At 44.4% G+C, this 22,520-nt stretch overlaps 2 protein-coding genes and 1 long non-coding RNA gene across 4 annotated transcripts in view; 1 reads left to right on the forward strand and 2 right to left on the reverse strand.

Annotated features, from left to right (window-relative positions):
- LOC125712787 (aldehyde dehydrogenase family 3 member A2-like) lies at positions 1 to 9,582 on the reverse strand. Its single transcript, XM_048983224.1, has 11 exons — positions 9,413 to 9,582; positions 8,112 to 8,274; positions 7,526 to 7,757; positions 4,975 to 5,060; positions 4,653 to 4,861; positions 4,431 to 4,548; positions 4,193 to 4,334; positions 3,632 to 3,798; positions 2,185 to 2,284; positions 1,860 to 2,098; positions 1 to 1,351 (listed from the first exon to the last, which is right to left on the reverse strand). Exons 2-11 carry the CDS (start codon positions 8,271 to 8,273, stop codon positions 1,337 to 1,339), a joined length of 1,470 nt encoding a protein of 489 aa, XP_048839181.1. The 5' UTR covers position 8,274; positions 9,413 to 9,582; the 3' UTR covers positions 1 to 1,336.
- LOC125712789 (uncharacterized) lies at positions 8,607 to 16,423 on the forward strand. Its single transcript, XR_007383400.1, has 2 exons — positions 8,607 to 8,706; positions 11,054 to 16,423. It is a non-coding gene; the product is annotated as an uncharacterized LOC125712789 (long non-coding RNA).
- The window catches only part of LOC125712785 (serine/threonine-protein kinase ULK2-like), a 22,509-nt gene continuing 10,479 nt past the window's right edge, over positions 10,491 to 22,520 (reverse strand). For both annotated transcript variants that reach the window (XM_048983222.1, XM_048983223.1), the window contains 11 exons: positions 20,941 to 21,042; positions 20,260 to 20,390; positions 19,914 to 20,161; positions 19,627 to 19,772; positions 18,258 to 18,361; positions 17,230 to 17,363; positions 16,602 to 16,759; positions 15,587 to 15,705; positions 13,827 to 13,984; positions 13,208 to 13,343; positions 10,491 to 12,451 (listed from right to left, as the gene is read on the reverse strand). In XM_048983222.1, coding sequence (XP_048839179.1) covers positions 12,411 to 12,451; positions 13,208 to 13,343; positions 13,827 to 13,984; positions 15,587 to 15,705; positions 16,602 to 16,759; positions 17,230 to 17,363; positions 18,258 to 18,361; positions 19,627 to 19,772; positions 19,914 to 20,161; positions 20,260 to 20,390; positions 20,941 to 21,042 — 1,477 coding nt within the window. In that variant the 3' untranslated portion in view covers positions 10,491 to 12,410. The remainder of the gene's footprint in view (positions 12,452 to 13,207; positions 13,344 to 13,826; positions 13,985 to 15,586; positions 15,706 to 16,601; positions 16,760 to 17,229; positions 17,364 to 18,257; positions 18,362 to 19,626; positions 19,773 to 19,913; positions 20,162 to 20,259; positions 20,391 to 20,940; positions 21,043 to 22,520) is intronic.

Below are 22,520 nucleotides of genomic sequence, written 5' to 3' on the forward strand. Positions count from 1 at the left end.
TTTTTAGGGATTATCTAATTTATTGAAATGCAACAGGTTACAATGCAGTAAACATCTGAACGCTTTACATACACTAAAATCCATTCGAGTGAAAGAAGGATTCATTAAAAAAATGAAGTAGTGTGTCAGGAATGAAGACTGCATAGTATTGCCATCATAAAGACGAACAGGCACATTAAAATGAGTTATTTTTCCCTGAATTAAATATTATTGTTGCAGCTTTTACCTAAGCTAAGTCTGGACATGGGATCCAAAGCTATTTTCACTGCATCAAAAATGCAATATGATCAAATAATATGGGAGCTGGTTGTGTTTAATACTGTGTACAAAACAGTAGTCCATGTTCTGATAAGGCAGGGGTGGGTAATCTTATCCAGAAAGCACCATTGTGTTTGCGGGTTTTTGCTGAAACTCCCCAGTTAGACTACCAATTAGAGGACTGATTGGCTGAAGAGTCCTCACACCTGGGTTCAAACAGCTGACCTAAAGGTCACCCCAAATACCTGCACACACACTTGCCCTTCGTGAATACGATTGCTCACCCCTGTGATAAGGGTTTTGAGACAAACTACACCCTGTGCCACAGCATAAGGGTGGCCAGCCCTAGTGTGATCTCAGGCCTAAACGAGCAGGTTCCTGTGCATTTCTGGATCTCTTCCTTGTTCCCATAATGCACAGCTCAGGGTTTTGGCACGTCCAATTGTGTAGCAATTCCTTGATCCCTCATAGAAACCAGGGTGACCAGATAATCGATGTCAGGGAGGACCCTTTGAGCTAGGACAAGGTTCGTAAACTATTATTTCAATTAAAAGCACCCGGATTTCTCTTAAGCACTGAATTCTTGCTGTGTGCTGATTGGTCAGTCTCCTATAATCACACATGTTAGTGTGAAACAGCTGGATGAGTCTCTCAGTCAAGGAAACAAACCAGCCACTGAACAACTGAGCTATTTAGCACTGAAGCCTTTCAGTTTTAAAGTAGTTTGTAATTCCTGAAGTAGCATAAAGCGTCCTTGACATGGATTATCTTGTCACCCTAATGGAAACAAACATATATACCTTCTAATATAAGAATACATTAGAGTCAGAGCGGCAAATCTCTTTCCTTCCTTAAAACCGATTTATGGAGAAGCACAAGAATGTTAATAAAGATGTAAGGAAAATCAAACAAACATTCAAGGCATTCTTTGTGCAATATAGCACAATTAAAAAAAAATCATAAAACATTATCAAACAGTTTCAAGCGTGCCACAGTGTTCTGGTAACACTGGTGAAAGATATAGCGGTTACATCAGCATCTGGACCTGGTCGCAAATAATCAGCAGATGGCAGCCGCCTCACCACAAAACCCTCTGAAAGGAAAACAAACCCACAAAATCAGTGAGACACAAAATACAACCAATCAGCACACAGCCCCAACAAGCATACAGTACAGTAGCCAATCAGCACAAAAGCCTACAGCTACTGATCAGCTTTCATAACTGGGCATGGATTAAACGATTAATCTGCCTTCAGCCTCATTCAAAATAAGCCAGCTACACAATTTTAGAGCTCAAACAACAGTTGGACTGCAGCAAGCAGGGTGTGGTAAGCATTTAACCAGGAAATCCGATCTCAGTTCAGATCACAGCATTTTCATTGTCCTTAAATAAAGACTATTCTGTGAAACCCATGCCCTCTAAAATTACATCCTGCAGGTCATCTGATGACAAAGCTTCTGTGATTTGGGAAGCTTAAGAAATAGATCAATTTGTTTTATTATTATAACCAAGACAAACATAGTCACGTGTTTTCTTTAAATCCCCACTGAGCCCCCAAACTAAATGGATTAAAAAAATAGTGCACCTCGCAACTGCTCACCTGAAGCACGACAGCGGCGATTATAGCCAGCAGGGCCATCTTGGCCAGCCACCCTAAATGGCTCACGTTAACCTGCTTGAGCATGAAGAAGCGAGCCCAGCCCAGCTTTTCCACCGTATGTGGTGGGTAGCGCATCTTGTTCAGGCTCTCCATGGCCAGTGACTTCAGCAGGCAGCTCTTTAAATGGCTCAGTCGATCAAAGGTGTGCTTGCCATGGTAGGTGCCAATCCCACTGTTGCCTGTAGGGGGAGACAAAGTTCAGAATTAAGAACAATGAGTGACTATAAATTCATCTAACCTGCAGCACATGTCCCCCCCGACTTACCCACTCCTCCAAAGGGCAGTGAGCTGACAGAGTACTGCACTAGGCAATCGTTGGCCAGGACACCCCCACTAGACGTCTCGGCAATAAGCCGCTGGATCAGCTGTGAGAGTGACAGAGCTGCTTAGCCAATACACAGTGTCACCTGCATCACACCAACTGCCGCTGTTACATACTGGGTCTCTGCATTATTTGTCTGTATTAGGGGTGTAGCGGCACACAAGTTCCATGGTTCAGTACAAACCTCAGTTTTGAGTTCACAGGTCGGTGCAATTTTGGTACGGCAGATGAAAAACAGAATTTGTTTTTAAACTGTTTATTATTAAAACCGCAAAGAGTTAGACAACTGTTGTAAACCAAATAAAACAAATGCTCATTTGTCCATAGTAAAAACAAACCAGTAAAATAAATAAATAGACTGCAACATTGTAATCATAAAAAAGTACATCCCATCTAAATCCTGTGTTCCTGACTACTGAGTATGGTCATATACTCAAAATGATTAGCACCCCTATAGCTTTAGTTACTCATTTACACTACAGCAATTCCTCGATCCCTCAAAGAAACCAGAATGACCAGATAATCCATGTCAGGGAGGACCCTTTGTTCGTAAACTACCATTTCAATTAATAGGACCAAGACATGACTTAAACACTAAGTTCTTGCTGTGTGCTGATTGGTCAGTGTCCTATAACGATGCACGTGTCACTAACATTAATGTGAAACAGCTGGAAGAGTCTTTCAATCAAGGAAAGAATCTGAATCTCCTGGCAAAAGCACCTTAAACGCCATATTTGAGTTTGATATAACAGAGCCGGCAGACAGTCTTAGTCTTAACTATTCTTTCCAGTGTTGCTGTAATTTATTGAGAAACAAGAACGTTCCCAAATTGTTAGACACAGTAGTAAACCAAACATAAGGGCATGTGCCCGCCAATGAGTATGTATAACATCACCTAAGACAAACTTATAGTACAGTGTAAAAATAAATATGCAAAATAAAAATTCAAAACTGCACCATAACAATTATAATGAACAAAATCCTGGTTGGGTTTCCATTTTCAAGTATTTACAGAAAAATTATACGGTATAAAACATGAGAAAGCCAAATATCCAGCAAGTAATCAAACTTTAGACTTGCAAGGTAGAGATCGGATTTCAGCTATTCCCTTCCTGGAGGGACAGTCTGCTACACACTTTGCAAATTTCCCTGCTGAAACACCTACTAAACCTGGCAATTAGCTGGTGAGCTGAATAAGGTGGGTTTGAGCAAGGATGTCTGCAAACTGTGGTGCAGACTAGCCCTTTAGGACTGGAACTGGAGAACTCCGGTATAGAAAGATCTGCACAACGTGTGGGGGGGCCTTTACAGCATATGGGTGGTGCCTCACAACAAACAGGCAGGTCCTCATTGTATGTGGGTGCTACCATATCATGCCTGGGGACGCTACCTTGTTGTCTGAAGAAAAGACATAGAGAGTTAGCGGCTTCTCCCTCTCGTTGATGAAGTGGATGGCCTCGTCGACACTTTTGACTGGCACTATGGGTAGCAAAGGTCCGAAGATTTCTTCCTGCATCACCTTGGCGTCAGCCTTCACATCCCTCAACACTGTAGGACCTAGACAGAAAGAATACAGATGTAAAACCTGGAACTGAACCTGTATAACTACAAGCATGCAGCTGGCCTTAACTAGACAGAGAATCACTCGATAGGACCCACCATGTAACTGCAAAAGGTTCATACACTGTTAATACAAAATCTGTTTTTTATAAAATCTATGACATGTACAACATGTAGTGTTACCTAACAAATGGTAAATGTTTTTTATAAATGGACGCAGCTTCATAAACCAATTGTTCTTTTAACCCCACTAGATTGTGCTCTTGGTTTGCTTTGGGACATGCTTTGTGCCCTTTTTGAATGTAGAGCACCATCTAGTGGGGTCAAAAAAATACAGCAAATGGTTCATGCAACGTCATTTTGTCCATCACTAATAAACCAAGTTACACACCAATGTAGCACTGGGACTCTTCATTCTCCCCGCCCAGGGCCACCTTGCTGTCCTCCATCATTGCCATCACCCTCTTGAAGTGCCGTGTGTTAATGATGCGGCCGTAATCGGCACATGTCTTCGGGTCATCTGTGTAGAACTCCTGAAAGGGTACAAAAGCAGCAGATTCATATCTATTGAAACATAGGAGACCTCGACAGAATACAGAAGTTTATTTTTGGTTTTCATTTTCTCTGACCTTCGCTGCCTTCTTGATTTCCTCTATCACTCTGTCCTGGATGGAGGGGTCACACAGAACATAGTCTGGGGCGATGCATGTCTGACCGCAGTTGGTGAATTTACCCCAGGCAATACGGCTGTGGATCCAGGAACAAGAGACAGACAAGGCTAGAACAATTTATGTCCTTATCTATGCACATTAGTTTCTCTTTGGCCTTAAACCTGCAACCTTCTGGCGTACCGGCAAGCAATGGCAAGGTCGCAGCTCTTGTCGATGTAGCAGGGGCTTTTACCCCCTAACTCCAGGGTGACGGGGGTGAGGTGGCGGGATGCAGCCTCCATCACAACTTTACCCACTGTGCTGTTCCCCGTATAGAAGATGTGGTCGAAGCGCTGCTTCAGCAGCTCTTGGGTCTCCTGAACCCCACCTGTCACCACGGGGTACAGCTCCTGGAGCAATGAGAAGACCTTGTCGTTCATGGTGGACAACTCGCACAGACATAAACCCAGGCAGGTCTCATTCACACAGAGACACAGGCAAACACGCATTCCAGTCTGCGTACCTTGTCGAGATAGAGGGGAAGGAGCTCCTCCATCACCTTGGCAGTATGAGCGCTGACCTCTGAAGGCTTCACTACCGCAGCATTACCTGGAAAACGCCAAAACAGCCCAGTTAACATCTTTATCAAACCAATGCCATGTGCTCGAACAGACTCGCATTTCACTCAGCGCGCCACAAATCACGTCATACTCTTTGCACACAAGCACTACAGTATTAATAACATTTTGAAATTACTGCCATAATGAGTGCATTAACAGCTGATCAACGAATGTAACACTTGTGTAACTGAGGAGACATTATATACTTGCAAGTATTGATGGTGAAATGAAGCTTTATATTTGCTGTATATTTTAACCGCACTGATAGTGCTCTTGGTTTATTTGGGGTATGCTTTGAACCTCTGGGGTCTACGGGTAGGGAACACACTTTCACTGACTGGGGCATGATCACACATTTCATTCAATATCATCAACTTAATTCATGGCAAATAAATTATTTCTTATATATTTGTTTTTGGCATTAAACTCATCTTAATCTTAGTGTACTTCGTAAATATGTCAGATTTATGTGAAGTTTGTAATTTGACATCAAAGTATAGACATTACAAAATGAAGTTTGGAACACTTGCAGAAAGATTATAAAAGTACATAGTAAGCAATGGTGGCAGTTTGTTTTGATCCCAGATATCTGATCACCAAAGTCTTGGCTGCATGAAGATGACTAAATGGTGTAGTTGCAACATTCAGTTTGATAAATAAGAAAAACCGAACTCATGTCACTATTTCTGGCTCTTTTCACTGAATATGTAGTAACTTTCATGTGTATGCATGAGCCATTCACACCTGGCCACACCCCCCCCCCTTATGGCGCTGGTAGGGATGTATGTGGATCGCGTTTCACCGTTGCGTTGTTCATCAAATTACCATGTGAATGTGATTTGAATACGCGGAAATATTTATATAAATTTATTTATAATAGCGATCATTTGGTAAGAGCGGTACTGCACGCCCCTGATAATGGACGTTTTGAAAATAAGACAGATTACAGATGTAGTTAACGTTTTCTCATGTTTCCACAATAAGATTTCAGCGAGTTATGAAGTGAAATACACGAGAAAAATACGCGGCATTGCCGATGGCGTAGACTCCAGAGGGTTAAGCCCTTTAAAACAAACAAAAAAAATATTATATATATATATATATATATATATATATATATAAAAATATAACAGAGCGCCATCTAGTGGGGTTAGAAAATACATCAAATGGTTCACGAAGCTTCATTTGGCCATCTTTATTTGTAAATGACTTTTGTCCAAAGTCCAAAAGTTATATTTTTCTTTCCTTCCTTGCTCTGTCTTCCCTTTCCCCTGTTTTTGAATTATTCTGTATAAATGATGCAGGAAAGCATTACTTTACTAGAAAAGTACCCTGGGACAAGTCGGTTTTGAAAGGCGCTATATAAAAATAAATTGAACTGAATCGACCATATACAAGTGTGCGAGAAGTGTGGGGTCAGGGTTTGGGTCGGCCATTTATCCAGCCTCCCTGCAGTGGTTTTTGGAGGCCTTGTTCAAGAACTCAACAATGATATGATTACTCTGCCAGACATGGGGATTGAACTAACAACTTTCCAGACACAAGCAGATTCCTAATTTGCAGAACCACACACTGTCCCTAAAGCAGAGCAGCATGCCTGGGTGGAACCTCATGCCTTTACTGCAGAAACAATTCTGGCCCTTTCTTCCCTACACATAAGGACGTCTGAAAATACATTTCACATGGACCTCTTCCTGGCACAGAAGGCGTCATTTACAGATCAGTCTCAGGAGCTCCTTATCACAAGCATTTTTGGACCTTGGACCGTGTAGAATAATTGTTAAGAAACGCATTTTGTCACCAAAAGCTGACACGTTCACGTCCCAAGCAATTCTTCAGAACAATAGCTTTAGTAATATCAAACGATAATCCACAAAAAGTGCAAAACTGCACTTTTAAAGTTACTGAAACATCACCTAATACATAACGGAGAATCGTTGGAAGTACACAACAGCCATATTCAAAACCAGACCGTCACGTATACGAGTGGGCAGCCCAATCCAACAGAATGCTGGGTCATGTTTACCCTGGCCGGTTATGCAATAGTCACACACCTTTCGCAAAAAGTCGGGCACACAGTGCAAACCATTCATGAGTCACCGTGATGCGTCGCTACGGCGGTGTGAGGCCAGCAGATGGGTAAACGTGAACCGCAGGGAGGCACCCTACAAAAGCCCTTTCACTGGAAATAATCAAATTATGAAATGATACTTCCTGAGGAACATTTCTCAACAATACTGCTCAAAAAGCTGCCCTAACTGTCACAGAGTGAAGAGGCCTTGCCCTTGTGGTCAAGTCTTTGCAGCTCTGTACAAAGTTCACGTTAAAGGTCTTTGGATCACTGGTAATGTGATGGAGGGAGCGAGACAGAAATGTTACACCAGAGTCTTTATGGGGAATTGAGCTGAAAGGCTGGCTAGCAGAGGAGGGCAGCTCCAGGCAGCCAGGACGTACCTGCGGCAATGGCTCCAATGAGGGGATGGAGGGTCACTGCCCAAGGGTAGTTCCAAGCCCCGATGATCAGTATCACTCCCAGTGGTTCGGGTTGGATGTACACCTTGTCTGAAATGGTGAGTAGGGTCTTCTCCACCGGCTGTGGCGCCATCCACTCTGCCAGGCGGTCTATGGCCAGTGAGATCTCGCTCTCCAGGCCCATCGTTTCGTATAGAGGTGTTCCGTGCTCACTCTGCATGAGGAGCGGAACACAGGCATACGTACGAAAGCGTCACTCACAGACACTTCTCATGTGCGGTTTGCCGATAGTCCAATGAACACATTGCAAAAACAGCTGGGCTAATGAAAAAGATTCATGTTCATAACAATCCAGGACGAAAATAAATAAATATATATCACAGGATGTTTGATTTTCATAATAAAATTTAAGAGATTTGAAATTAGTGGTGCAAATATCATATCAGAAATAAGTGCTGAAGCAAAAAAAGAAAATACTGCACCACCCCCATATGCACACCGGGAGCCTTGAAGCCTAATTCAGGGAACAGGGACAAATCAAAAGAAATTGGCCACTGCTGTCACCTACCTTGTACAGGTCATTCTTGAGGGCCAGAGCGATGTCCTTTTGTCGCTCCGTCAGGAAACGCTGCAGAGACTTCAGCTGGTGGATTCTGTGCTCTAGCGGAATGGACCTCCCAGTACGGAATGCCCTGCGGGCTGTCTCCACTGCCAGCTTCTCCCGGGACATGCTGCATTTGGAGAACATCACCAGGCTATCAGCACCATATCTAAATTAGAGATTAGGTTCCTCCTGTGGCCTGTACTACGAAGCTGGGTTACTGGCTTATCGGTAACTTGTCGGATTTAAGGTACCACAGTTTAAACGGACTTCATATCTGTTCACTTACATTTTGCCCAGACTACCTTAAATCCGACAAGTTACCCCGATATGCCAGTAACCTCGCTTCATAGTACAGGTCCCTGTGTAGGGGACGCTGACCGGACCCTGAAGCAAATTATGGGTGTATCACTTTAAGACTCTCAGTGGTTGCGTAATTAATGCCACGTTTTTCCTAATCAGCTACTGCTCACCATTCATGTGAAGTGACGCACTTTTCGTGGATCTCTTCCTATTCTCAAACCACTCATGCATTAGGTCCTCAAAGCTGTTTGATAAATGGGTATGTTACATTCGCTTCTTTCCGTGTGATTAAAATTTCACCAGGTGATATTAAAATAAAAGTCCGCTACTCTTAAACTGTCTTAAATTTTCTTGTCAGCGCTGAAACGTCTAAATAGAAGACAGGGGCATTACTTGTGTTGACATCCCTTGTTTGTGGTTATTTATATGTATTTTGACAAATCAGTTGCGTTTTAAGCCCAATCTGTTGAAATAAAAGTGGAAAAATAACTGCAGAAACATCGAGTTAACGTACTGCATAATACACGAAGTAATTCGATCGACGTGCTATCATGTGATGCGTATGTTAGAATACGTCTAATAACGCATTTTAGAAAATCATAAATTGAACTAGGTTATACCTACATATGAAGTTGTGTGTTACATACATGGATGATAGTAGCGTGCGCCACTGATCGCTTTATTATATATAAAGTAGAAATAAAGTCTATCCAGCCGCACGCGACCTTCAGCCTCATTCCATTATACTTATCATGATGAGTTCTCTTAATAATTACCAGGGGCTAACACTGTTGCGAAATCTGACGGGTCATTTTGATCAAAATGCATTTTTTATCACCGGTAAGGATATTTAATATCGGAGCCCACGTTGTTTTTTTCCTCAATCAAAACATTTTGCAACGCAAACAATCGAGTGTTGCCACGGACACGTTTGTCCGTGTACGGAGAGACTGACAATTCTTTACCTTGAAACGTTTTATGTGGAAACAGTCTCAGCAGAAGGGACCTCAGAAATCGGCTGCAAACGTCCTCTTGTAGGCGAATCAACAAAAACCAAACAAACTGCTTCTGGTCGGGTTGGCTGCAGTTCTAGGCTGTGCTGCCTGGGGATCCGTTACATAGGTCCGCTACCAGCCGGCTAGACAGACCACGCCCCCGACGACCATTTTGGTCCCAGGCCACATCACGATTGGTCAGAACAGCTGTCACTCAAACGTTTCCAGAATGTTTCGCCTCTGGGCCCAAATGACTCAGGAGCCGTGTTCTTAGAACGATGAGCAAAGGTTCCCGTTGTTAGTACGATAAAATAATTGCACAATACTGTATACTGAAGTAGTTACCCGCAGTCGTGATCATTTATTTAAAATGAATATAACGATTCCGTGCAGTGACCTAGAAAATACACAATATTGTGGAAGATGTAGCTTACAATGTAATAATTTAAAAATATTTTTTTAAAATGTGAATTTAGTTTTGCCCTTTTTTCTAATTCCAGCGTTTTGCCTGCTTTGTCGTAATATTTGTATTGTAACAACTGGCAAAATTATGCCTATTTCACTTAACACTTTGTTCACCTCGGATGAACGTCTTCGTACAAAAACAGCAGGAATGTCTCAGATGGAGGTGCAAAAATGAGAAAAGTAGCCCACTGAAAAGTGTACCCCCCACATTTGATACGAATCAGCCTTATTTTTAATTTAAACTTACATGGGGAAGCACTTTGCTCAGTGGGTAAAAAAATCCGGTGTTGCCAGGAAATGTGATATCCACGTCTACAGAAATCCACTTGTGTATTTCATGGAGAGAAAATTTACAGCTTGAAACGTTCACACCTCTGTCTGACCTTCCTCAGCTTCCTAACATTCTTATGCCAAAAGCAGGACAAGAGAGGCAAAGGAGGCCTCCCAGAATTTGGGGGTATAATTTTGCAAAAGGGCATATTTTTTGTACTTTTTGAGTACTAATAAGAATTCACTGCAAGCATGAGCACATAATAGGCTACTAACAGACTACTAACATTCTCTCAAAAGACCACAATTGACATGAAATTCAAGGTTCCTTTAATCATCCACCTGGTAATTAATGCATCTCCAGTGATTCCTCTAGTTAGAAACTGAACCACACAGTACCGTTTTCATTTTAAAAATAGGTCGCAGACCACAGAAAAGTGAAATACCTACATCCATTGGTGATGTATATTCCCAGGTATAAATATTCTGTTGAACAAGAAAGATTAAGAAAAGGGATTAATACATTCTGTCATTTCTTGAACAGTACAGTACACATTTACACGATTTTTCCTGGCAATTATCTAAGCCATCGGTATAACAGATACACCAGGCAAAAGTACCAGGGAGATACCTAACCCTAACCCTCTTCCACTTCAGAAGCTGCTTTTTGCTGGCCCGTCACACAGAAGCCTTCCACGGCTCAGTGGAGCTGAGTACGGCATCCTTCATGCTATCTCATAACTTGGCCATAGCCTGCGGTTAGAACAGGAAGCACTCAATGCCAAATACCCCCCGCCCTCAGTAGATTGGCTCTGTGGCACAGTATTTCCTGCGTCTGTAACGGAGTGTTATCTCCTGGTGGTGCCTCTCCTGCAGGACCGGATCTGACAGCACAAAATCGTTCAAGAAAAGTACCACCTGGAGTTACCATACAGAAGGAGATGCCCATCGAACGACCCAGTAACAGCCATCTTGGTTGTAAGGTTTTCAACAGCAAAACACATCCCATACTGATCTTCACGAATATTTACAAGAGTAAAAGAATCTTAGGGTCACTGAGATGGGACAGTGGATGTGCAGGATAGTAGAGGGATTCTGAGAGCATCAGTAATGCTGAGTTCCAACTGAATCTCAACACAGTACCTCTCTAAAGCAGTGTTTCTCAAACTAATTCTTGGGGACCCCCATACGGTCCACGTTTTTACTCCCTCCCAACTCCCAGGGAATTGGGGGGAGAAGAAAAATGTGGATCGTCTGGGGGGTCCCTGAGGACTGGTTTGAGAAATGTTGCTCTAAAGAACATCTGGCTTTCACCTGCTTCCTCACACATTCATAAGCATGATATGCAAAACAAAATATTTACACTGGAAAAACGGTCAGCTATCGTAAGTTATAAATATATCAACATCTTCTAACAAATGTATATAATTTAATAAAAATATTGTTCCGATGCTGTTTTTTTGACTTTCAGATGTCCCGTTTTCCCGTGTCGGAAGACTGCTGACGTGTTGGTCATTGTGTTTCTGTGTTGATCTGTTTTTCCTGAGATGGGGTCGTGGTCTTCGGCAACAGTGGGCATGTCGCTCACCATGACGTCACCACCGAGGAGGTGGAGCCAGGTGAGGACATTAGGGATGGAGTCAATGTGTCAGAACTCCAATCATACTGCAGCACTCCCACCATGTAAGTAAACAGCTGTAGTCTCCTCCGCTGCTGATACTGCTGTCGATATTTCCGTGATGTTTGTATTTGTGTGTGTTCTGGCATTTATTAGTATTCCTGCCAAACACAAATAAACCCATCTGTTCATTCAGCACAGTGAGACAAGTTCCAACACTCTCTGCAAACCTTATTACATTTTAAATTAATAAAGTATCAGTGCTTCCACTTCCTGTGGCGACACTCTGAAGTTGGCTAACCCTAAACCTAACCCTAACCCTAACCCTAACCCTTGCCCTTTATCATCTGGTTCCTCTGTGTTTGATACCACATACTGTATGATTTCCTTTCTCGTCACGATCCTCCGTGCCGAACTGGTCGCATTTTTCATGTCAGCGAGCCGTTCGGCACCTGGGATCTGCCCTCCAAATTAGTGTCCTCCGTGTTCCTCCGTTCTTCAGATGTTCTCTTAGGTGTTTCGGCTTGGTTTTGGCTTCTATCCAAGCAGCGTGTGACCACGTGGTTTCGGTAAGGGGAGGGGGGTTCTGTCCACCGAAACAAGACGTGGCATCTGCTAGGTCAGTGCTGCTATCCGCCGGTCCACGCTGGCTTTGCCTGTACAAGAAGGAGTACAAACATCGGTGTGCTGATGCATGCCAACTCCCACACACTGTATACCTCAATGCTCTGCAGGTATGTACAGGTTTAGTTTGGACAGGTACAGCTTCTCATATAGAGATGCTCCTCGCTTTACGATGGTTTGACTTTTGGCTTTACGGTGGTACAACAGTGATGCATATTCACATTGATCTGTTCCCAGTTAGCGATATGCTGTACTTTCTACTAAAGCAGGATGATGGCAGCATTCACCCCGTATAATCTTGTATTCCTTTATTTACTTTTCAGTTGCTGGTATTTAGTTAGTTCCAGTAATTATTCATTTACTTTTACAGTGACAATAGTTATTTACTAATTCATCCATCCATCCATTTTCTGAACCGGCTTTTTCCAATTCAGGATCGGGGGGGGGGGGGTCTTGAGTCTATCCTGGAAGCTACAGCCTTAAGGCAGGGAATAACCTAGGATGGGGTGCCCACCTATCACAGAACACACTCACACACCATTCATTAATTTATTTGTCATAAAATATTCATATTTGACTTAAGATAATTTTTTTATGTTGGGTTCACTGGATCATAATCCCATCGTAAGTCAAGGAGCATCTGTACTGATTTAATAAAAAAGAATTTAAAGAACACTTGACTAACAAGTGAATGTTTTATATGTGTGGGACACTGACCATCCCTCAGTGCATTATGGGATAGTGTCTTTATTATAGAAAGGGCCAATAGAGAGGCCAGACACACTCACACTTGTTGACGTTCTCAATATCGATGGGGTCCTGCAGAATTTTGGACAAGCCCTGCAGGAGCACAGACGCCGCCGTGTAGCGCTGGCTGATGTCGGCCCCCTGCTGGAACATCTCGTCCAGCGCAGCAGACTTCACCTGAGCCGGCAGCAGAAGTGGAATACCACAGTAAAATATTATGGCACACAGATGGGTTTAACAGATATGGTGGTTCTGCGATAGTTACGTTGTAAGGTTGGCTGTGTGGTTGCGCTGGACAAATGAAGCTTCATGAACCATTTGCAGTATTTTCTGACACCACTAGGTGGTGCTATCTATTCAGAAAAAGGGCTCAACTCGTGCCCCAAAGCAAACCGAGAGCGCCATCTAGTGGGGTCAAAAAATGGTCCATGAAGCATCCTTTGGCAATCACTACTAGACGGAACTGCCGATCGAACCATGTCTCAGAATCATATCGGTAAGTACCTGATTAGGCAATATCATTCAGGATTTGGTATTTGCATTATTCACAGTAGGTAGCTGTGCGGTACTAGACTCAGACTCATGCTTCTGCATGAAGAAGGACAGTGCGGGGATGTGGGTGTCAAAGGCAGCTCCAGGCCAACGCACACGGAACCTCACCATGTCCACCGCGTGGTTGTAGATGAGTTTCTCCGCAGCTACGCTGGCGACCTCATCCACAAAGCGCTGCTTGTCAGAGAAGAAGCCATGGAGCTGCTCAGTGAGGAGGCGGCAGGACGCGACGCTGGTCTTGTAGCGATCGTTCAGATCCCTCACCACTAGGACAGTGGGGTAGAGAGACGTGACAGAGCTTCTGAGGAACACAATGCTACACAGAAGTAGGTCAGCCTGTACCACAGGGACGTCATATTTAGAGCATCATTCTACTATAGAGGAGTGAAAACAAGGACGTTTGGAGGGCGGACGTCTGTTGCTATTAAGAAACCGTCTTTACAAGCAGGGAAAACCACCACAGACCCCTCACACACAGGCCACAACCTCTTTGAACTTCTCCCTTCTGGTGAGCGCTACACATAGCTTGTGCAAAACAATTTCGGTACCAGGACACAAGCCATCACTCTTATGAAGAGCTGACCCAGTTCCCTCAGCCCAATTGCAGTGTTATCACACCCATCACCACGCAAAACCTGAAATAACTCTCTGCTTATTGTGTTGTATGCATTGTATTTATTCCAACATTGTTTGCACTGAAATGCAGACTTGCACTTTTCGTACATCTATCATCCACACGTGCACAGTGTATATGTCAACTGGACTGTGTGTGACCATCTACTGTTCTGACAGCCATAGACAACCAGAGACAAATTCCCTGTGTGTGTGTGTGTGAACATACTTGGCCAATAAACCTGATCCGAATTCTCAGACTGTGTATTTTATGGAACTCCTGAGAAGACTGAGCTCTATAACCCAGATTTCTCAGCATCAGTAGACCGTGATGCCCTCACCGGCCATCTGTGGCATGGCCCCAAGGACTGGGGTTTAAGGGGGCGTGAGGTCTCCCTTCTGGTCTTGTTGCTTAAGTTGAATCACTTCAGTAAATCCCACCTGTGCATTTTAAAGCTTCTGAGGATAAGATGCGCTACCCAATGAAATATTCTTACATAAGCATTACTATTTATGTCTCAGACTTTACTCTTCAAATTTTCATCAGGACTTCGCAACCTTGCAGCACGCAGCACATTGCTGGCTGTCATTCAGTATAGCGAGTCTTTGATGAACATATTGGATTAAAAAGCACGGGGAAGCATTCAGTCAGCTTGTCAGTAAAACCTTCATCTGCCACTAATGGTGCCTTTCCACTGACATACAGGAACAGCATCACTGCTAGCATTTTTTTAAATAGGAGGTTGGAAATTCTCAAGTTCCGATTTATCGGAAATGTACCAGTATATTGCGATGTGTGATACTAACAATAATGAATAATATAGAATATACACTTTTTACTTCAGATAATCCCTACACAGAAGACTGGTATCTCCATGCATTTCCACCAATCAGATGGTGATGAGGCAACCAGCTCAGTTTGGTCACACGTCGGCCCTGCCAGTAAGCTGAACTACGTCAGCGCAGTTACAACTTGAGTACGGCTTGGGTATTACCCAAGTGTGGCTCGGGTACGGCCCGGGTACAGCTGGACACTTGGTGGTAGTGAAGAAGCGTCATAAGAAGCCTAATTTGCCATGAAAATTCAAGAACGTACGGCAGGGCCTGCTCAGGACCCTGAGAATCATTCAGTCAGCTCCTCCGTTAAGTCATAGTGAAGCGGAGGTCCTGAGGTCCAGAGATCATCCTCAGACCCGGAACTAGCAGCTCTGCAGCCCGGGGTTAACAGATGAACTGTTAACCCTGCAGGGACCCACCTTGTTTGACGGCAGACGAGGGCTGCAGCTTGGCCGACGTGACCTGAGCTTTGGCGCAGTGCAGAGCAGATGCCAGAACCTGCGCCAGCTTCATGTGGAGGACGAGCTGCTCCACCTGCCTGCAGCGGGCAACACAAGGCACAGGCGCCTCTTACAGTGCCGCTAAGGACGGATGCATGCAAAAAACCAAGATAATTACAAAGCATTTCCATTGTGTATTATCTTAGAGAATTAAATGGGCATTTCCCCTGCGTTCTATGTCTATGTCTTACTATATGAAACATGACACAACTGCCCGGATTTACAGTTGGGCTGTGACGGTACGCATATTTACTGGGGGCCGTTCTGTTGCGTCATTTTTGATGCGGTAAGCACAATAAAACAAATGAACATGTTCCTTGACGCAGGTGGATCCTGAATTCACAAGCAGATTTTTGACAGCATTATGGTAATGTCTTGGGTATGGCTAATGCTGGTTAGGGTCGGTCATAATCAGCGGTTTGGGACCAATTTGGTTTCTCAGTAAAGTACACCAGCACTTGAGAGAGAATAGTGGATAAGACCAAGACTATCTGCTAGCAGGTAACCTGAAATCAGATATGATTTTAAGGCCCTAAATAACTAAAGCTACAAGGATGTTTGTAGCTATGGGGTTGTGGCCAAATTCAGCAGTAGAGAACAGGATCATTTACTTCATTATAATTGCTACTTATTTTACATTTATTTTTACAGTATGCAAATAAACGTCTGTTAGGTTTTGTTATTCAGACACATAAACAAACGCACTGCCAAATGAATTCTAATTGCACTTCTAATAATAAACAATTAAAAAACAAATTGTGTTTTCCCTTCTGTACCAAAATTGCTCCAAACTACGAGCTTAAAACCAAGGTTTGCAATGAACCATGAATTTTGTGTACCGTTACATCCCTAATTTACAGATAAACTATTTGTAGTTTACATAGGAATGATGAAAACTCCTAAGTCCCAGAGGGCTGGTCCTCCCTCAACTCACCCCCACTGCTTGCTAAGCTGGCCGACCTGGTCGACCACAACACTATCCTGGGGACCATAGAGTTCGGCTCCGCCCCCTCGCCTCGTCACCATCTCCAGCACAGCATCCGCGAATGACAGCATGATCCGCAGGTGCGCTAGGGTGTCCGCGTGCTCCTGCTGTGAAAAGAAGAACACCGCAATCCAAGCTGAGCAGTCAAGCACCATGATGATGATGATGATAGTCTCCTAGAGCAGGGTTTCTCAACCCAGTCCACAGGGACCACCAGTCGGTCCATGTTTTTGCTCTCTCCTAATTCCCTGGCAATTGGGCGAGAGCAAAAATGTGGAGCGTCTGGTAGTCCTCGGTGACTAGGTTGAAGAACCCTTGCCTAGAGATCCCCACTCATTCCTACTACTACCTAAGCTAGGTCAGTTGGTTCACATCAGCGCTGTCATAGAGTTGTAGGGTCCTAGAGGTCACACCCGTCCTCTCAAGGGAGGAATGGGGGTGCAGAATTTGACAAGTGAAGTCACATTTCCAAGGTGATATTTGTGCTGATAGACCGGGCAGCGATTCCTGGCAAGAGCATGAATTCAATGGGCAGCAGATCCTTAATCTTATTCTGAACACAGGGGGTGAGGCTTACCTCCATAAGTGTCTCCTCAGGCAGCTCAGGAGCCTCAAACGTAACGAGGTTCTCCAGGCTGGGAGGGGGGCTGGTGTAGGTCGCGCCCTGGGGGGGATCTGGCGGCAATACGCCGACCACCCCTCTAACAGTCACTGGGGAGTGAAAGCAGAGAAACACGGCTTAGATATGCTCTAGAGCAGGGGTGACCAATACGTCGATCGCGATCTACTGGTTGATTGCAAAGGTAGTCTGGGTAGATCGTACGGTATAAAAAAATAGAGGATGGATGATGCGTTCAACTGCACCAGCTGCTGCAAAACTCTAGTCTCCAATCTATTTCTACTAAACTTCAGAAATGGTATAAAACTGAATGGGGGAGCTGGACCAAGTAAGAAGCCAGAAACCTACCACTTCCATACGGAATGGGAGGAGGATTTTTTTTCACAATGTGATATTCGAAGTGCGTTTGCCTCATCTATCAGTCTACCATTGCTATTCCGAAGAAGCGAAATGTGGGGCGGCATTTTCAGACTGTTCATAAAAACTACAACATCGACTTCCCTACGAAAAGCGAGCTGAGAAAGAGAAAGTGAAGGAACTAAAATCCCAGTTCAATTAAAAAAACTTTATTCACCCCAAAGGGAAATTAATAATAACAATAGCAATAATAATAATAATAATAATAATAATAAAGCATATTCGATATTTTTATACATAAATATATGTTTTGTATTTTCATAGTAGATAGATTATTTTGACATATTTATAAGTAGCTCGCAAGCTGAAAAAGTGAGGGCAGCCTTGCTCTAGATACAGGATTCATAGGGCCAGGATACTCTATATCAGTGTTTCCCAATTCGGTCTGTGGACACCCACAGACACTCCACATTTTTGCTCCCTCACAGCTCCGGAGCAAAAATGTGAACTGTTGGGCAGGGAGCTTGGAAGGAGCAAAAACATGGACCGACTGTGGTTCCCCGAGGACCGGATTGGGAAACACTGCGCTATGTATACTGGAGTGACAGGAAGTTGCACTAGAAGCCTACCTGTATCCTCAAGCCTCTCCAGGCTGTCGGTGCTGCAGTAGAGAAAACGCCTTCTCAGACCGGGCCCAGGTGATCGATCCGAGATGCGACCAGCACTGACGGACCTTCAGGTGCAATATCAAAAGGGTGACTAACATATTAATGCAAAGACTTAACAGCACAAAAATAACCGTTCAAAGTAGGGCTGCATGATATCACATCATGATTACATGGTGCCTGCATAATAATCACCAAGGCTTTAAATGATGGACACAACCATTTGTCCAGATGCCAGCTTTTTGGTGCCATATGGACAGGTACTTTCGCTTTCCCATTGACTTCCAGTCGAGCACCAGTACCTAAAGTTCCAGTATGGAAAGTGCCAAACCAGCTGGGGTACGTCTTTGATACTTCAGCACTTTGGGTGGGACAGGAAGTGTTTTCTTTGTTGATTGGATATGCAAATAGCTTGCCTCTGAAACGCAACTGCAATCTTGAAAACAGCTGGGAACTCAGAATACAACGATAAACAAAGTAAAAAAGAAATAAAATAAATTGTGATCTGATCAGAAGAACAGATACCTCGAAAAGATCTGCATGGCATGATGAGAAGCGTTTTGTTTAATATACTAGGACAACACACATATAGCAAAGTGATTTTGTTGTAAATATAGCGATGTGATTTTGTTGTGAAAAATAATGGGGTATTTATAAAGCCAAAAGGAGTTAAAAATTTCTCACAAACCCATCTAGGAGTGAGGTAAACAGCAAAGATGAAAATGATTATGATTGTCTCAGAGAATGCATGCAGCGCTCATGCAAAAGCAGCGGAAGTTGGTGTCGGTTCCAATTTTTATGCCAGTGGAAAACCAACACCTAGAAGCGCTATCTTTTTGGCACTTTCTCGAACTACCAAAAGTTCGGTACCTGATGCGGTGGAAAAGCACCGTTAAGTAAGCAGATTATGTTTAATCAATATGTCGGACTTTAAACTGTAAAAAGTAGCGCCACACCCTGACGTCTTTTTACCTTGTTTTACCTGGTTTTACCTTGCTTATCCACAATGTTGTGGCTGTTCAGCTGTCCCTTTCTTCACCGCCACTTCCATGATTTACCAAAACGGTAGTATGTGGCGTGTTCCACTAACTGGATTTAATTAACAGAAGGATACACCTGATATTATACAGAATACTAACTTTTGGGTGTCACAAATTACATTTCAGTAATATTTTAGGCTGAACTTCTAATGTTCTTACCAAATTGTGGGAGTTAGTAAACGTCCATATGGTAGCAAAAAGCCAGCATCTGGACAAAACCCCTCATCCGAAGCTCTGGTGATTATTGTGCTTGTGTCATATTGTGCAGCCCTAGTTCAAAGTAGAGTTTCTACCTGCCAAAGTGACTCCTCGTGGTCCTGGGGTCTGGCTGACGAGAGCGGGCACCGTGCATGTTTACATACTGGGGGCAGAAGCTCTGACTTGGGGGGGCCTGGCCGCTGGAGGCTAGCACCTGGGGAACCTTGAAAGATGCCACGGTCTGCAGGACATCAGAGTAAAACACCTGCTTCATTAATCCGTCCTAGCGCTCGCAATAAGAAGAAGCGACAAGGTGTGAATTTTGCCTCGGAGGAATAACATTCCGTTGCAATTTTTGAGTTAGGAAGAGGGGAGGGCCTACTTTTGTGGGAGAGCCAATGATGGTGGGGAGCGGGGTCCTCAGGAACCAATCAGAAGAGCGAGGGGTGGCGGCCAGCTGCCAGGTTGGGGTGGTGCCCAAGCTGACAGGACGGGGCTTTTGAGGGGATGGGCAGCTGGACTGGGTTGAGCGGGCAGAGTGCAGGGGGTCGGAGTGCTGCTTGAGGAGCTTTCGCTGAGGTGGCTGTACGTCGGTCTGAGTGGGAGCCCAGTGTATCGGAGATGGAGGTGCTGGAAGGCATGAGAAGTACAGGTGTGTGTCCTGTCTGTAAAATCAGACACAAAGCAAAGGGCACATCCATTACACACACACACATACACAGTCTTACCCAGTGGTACAGGGGAGAAGGTCCGGGTGGAGCCTGTGGACCGGCGCCGACACACAGGTCGGGATCGGTCTGTGGAGCACACTCTGGGGAAGGCCACAGGACTGGTACTGGAACGACACAGTGGGCTGGACCTGAGGGAGACCCAGGCAGACAGTCATACTCACGCTCACATGCAGTACCAGTCAACAGCCAGGACACACCTGCTTTTCATGCATTTGATGCATGTTATTCACCTTATAGCAAAAGGCCAATGAAGTTATACACGTCAAATATTGCAAAGACCAATAAGAAGTGTTCAACATCTCAAAATGTTCTTAGACATTAGACTCCTCAAATTAGCTCCGTTTTGCTTCATGACAGCATTGCAGACTCTTGCCGTTTTTTCAACCAGCCTCCAACAATCCTGAAGGAGTTTCCACAAGTTCTGGACACAAGTTGGCCCAGCTCTGTGGGGTTTAGGCTGGGGGATTGTGGGGGCCAGGTCGTCTGTCACGGCCCTCCAGGTCAATCCTTGTTCACATGGTAATACAGAATACGTCACCTTGAGGTGTGCCTAGGGTTGCTATTTTGTTGAAAAACTATTAACGGTCAGTAGGTGTCTCCAAACCTGTGACTGGTACTGCACATTATCCAGACCTGCTCTGTTCTGCGAAACACTGTAGAAAATCAGACAATGTTTACCTGGGGGTGATGACCAGCACAGGCTGGGGGGTCATGGGTCCGGGTGTTAATCTCCCATGAGAGCACTCTGAAACACCACGTCTGGGGGAGGCCTGGGGCATTCTGGGAGGGGGGGGGTCCCAGAAACAAACCATTAAAAACATCTGTTTTCCCTCCTCCTTTAACCAAACTGACCATACAGTGCCCCTCTATCATGACGCAGCGGCTGAGAGAACCTGCTCTCTGCACACACAGCAAGCTTCACAGAGGGCGGAGCCTGTACACAGGATGAACCAATTACAGGAAGACATACCATGGAGGTGGAGCCTATCGTGTAACAGGCCTCGTATACATCAAGGGATATTCCCAAGCTCGAGACATATCTGGAAACGCACGCATCACACTTTCAGATTTTATTTTTAGTACTTATTTTTTAGTCCTTTTATTTCTCCATTTATTTGCAATAAGGAAAATGCACTTTCATGTTGTTGTACTGCAGTGCAATGACAATAAAGCCTTCTATTCAATCCTACTGTTTCCCCCCCACCCGACACGTCCCCTCCCCTGCAACTGTGGCACAAAAATATCACTGTGCTCCTCAGAACACACTATATGGACAAAAGTATTCGATCATTGGCCATGACAGGAATTTTCATGACATCCCATTCTAAACCCACAGGCATCGATATGGAGTTGGTTCCCCCTTTGCAGCTATATCAGCTGCCACAAGTTTTTGAAGTGTGTGGGAATTTTTGCCCATTCATCCAGAAGAGCTTGTAAGGTCAGGCACTGATGTTGGACGTGAAGACCTGGCTTACATTCTCCGCTCTAATTCATCCCGAAGGTGTTTGACGGGGTTGAAGTCAGGGCTCTTTGCCGGCCAGTTAAGTTCTTCCGCATCAAACTCCCCAAACCATTTCTTTATGCACTTTGCTTTGTGCGCTGGGTCACAGTCATGCTAGAGCACAAGAGGGCCTTCGTCAAACTGTCCCCACAAATTTGGAAGCGTAGAATTGTTCAAAATGTCTTGGTTATAGCTGCAAAAGGTGTCCAACTCCATCGAATGCTTAAGAATTTACAGTGGGAGGTTAGAGAAGTTCTAGTATGATGGCCTGGTAACCTGATACTTTTGGCGTCTGTGACAATAAAAAGCTGAAATCTGAAGGACAGCAGAGTGAAGAGGAGACCCAAGGATGGGGAGCAGTAGGCAGAAAAGTGAAACAGCTGCTCAGTTTTGTGTGTGTGTGTGTGTGTGTGTGTGTGTGTGTGTGTGTGTGTGTGTGTGTGGCGAGGAAGGGGGTTACAAAACAGTGCTCATTGTTTTGACTTAAACGCTGCACGTCATAGGCTGTTTGCCGCACGCCCCTGCCCCCATTTCATTCTTAGCTTGTTTTGTGACCCCCCCCCCACACACACACACACACACATTCACAGGGACGCCATGTTCTCTGGAAAAACTGGCAAAAAATGCAGCCAGAAAGGAAAGCAGCGGGACAGATTCCACCGCCCTGCCAACCAGAACTCAGACTCAGACTAAAGCTTAACCTGATTTTGACTCGGGGGCAGAAGACCTCTCGCAACCTGAGGGAGCAAACACATTT

The sequence above is a fragment of the Brienomyrus brachyistius genome, chromosome 18, assembly GCF_023856365.1.
Source record: "Brienomyrus brachyistius isolate T26 chromosome 18, BBRACH_0.4, whole genome shotgun sequence".
In the NCBI taxonomy this organism is placed as follows: Eukaryota; Metazoa; Chordata; class Actinopteri; order Osteoglossiformes; family Mormyridae; genus Brienomyrus; species Brienomyrus brachyistius.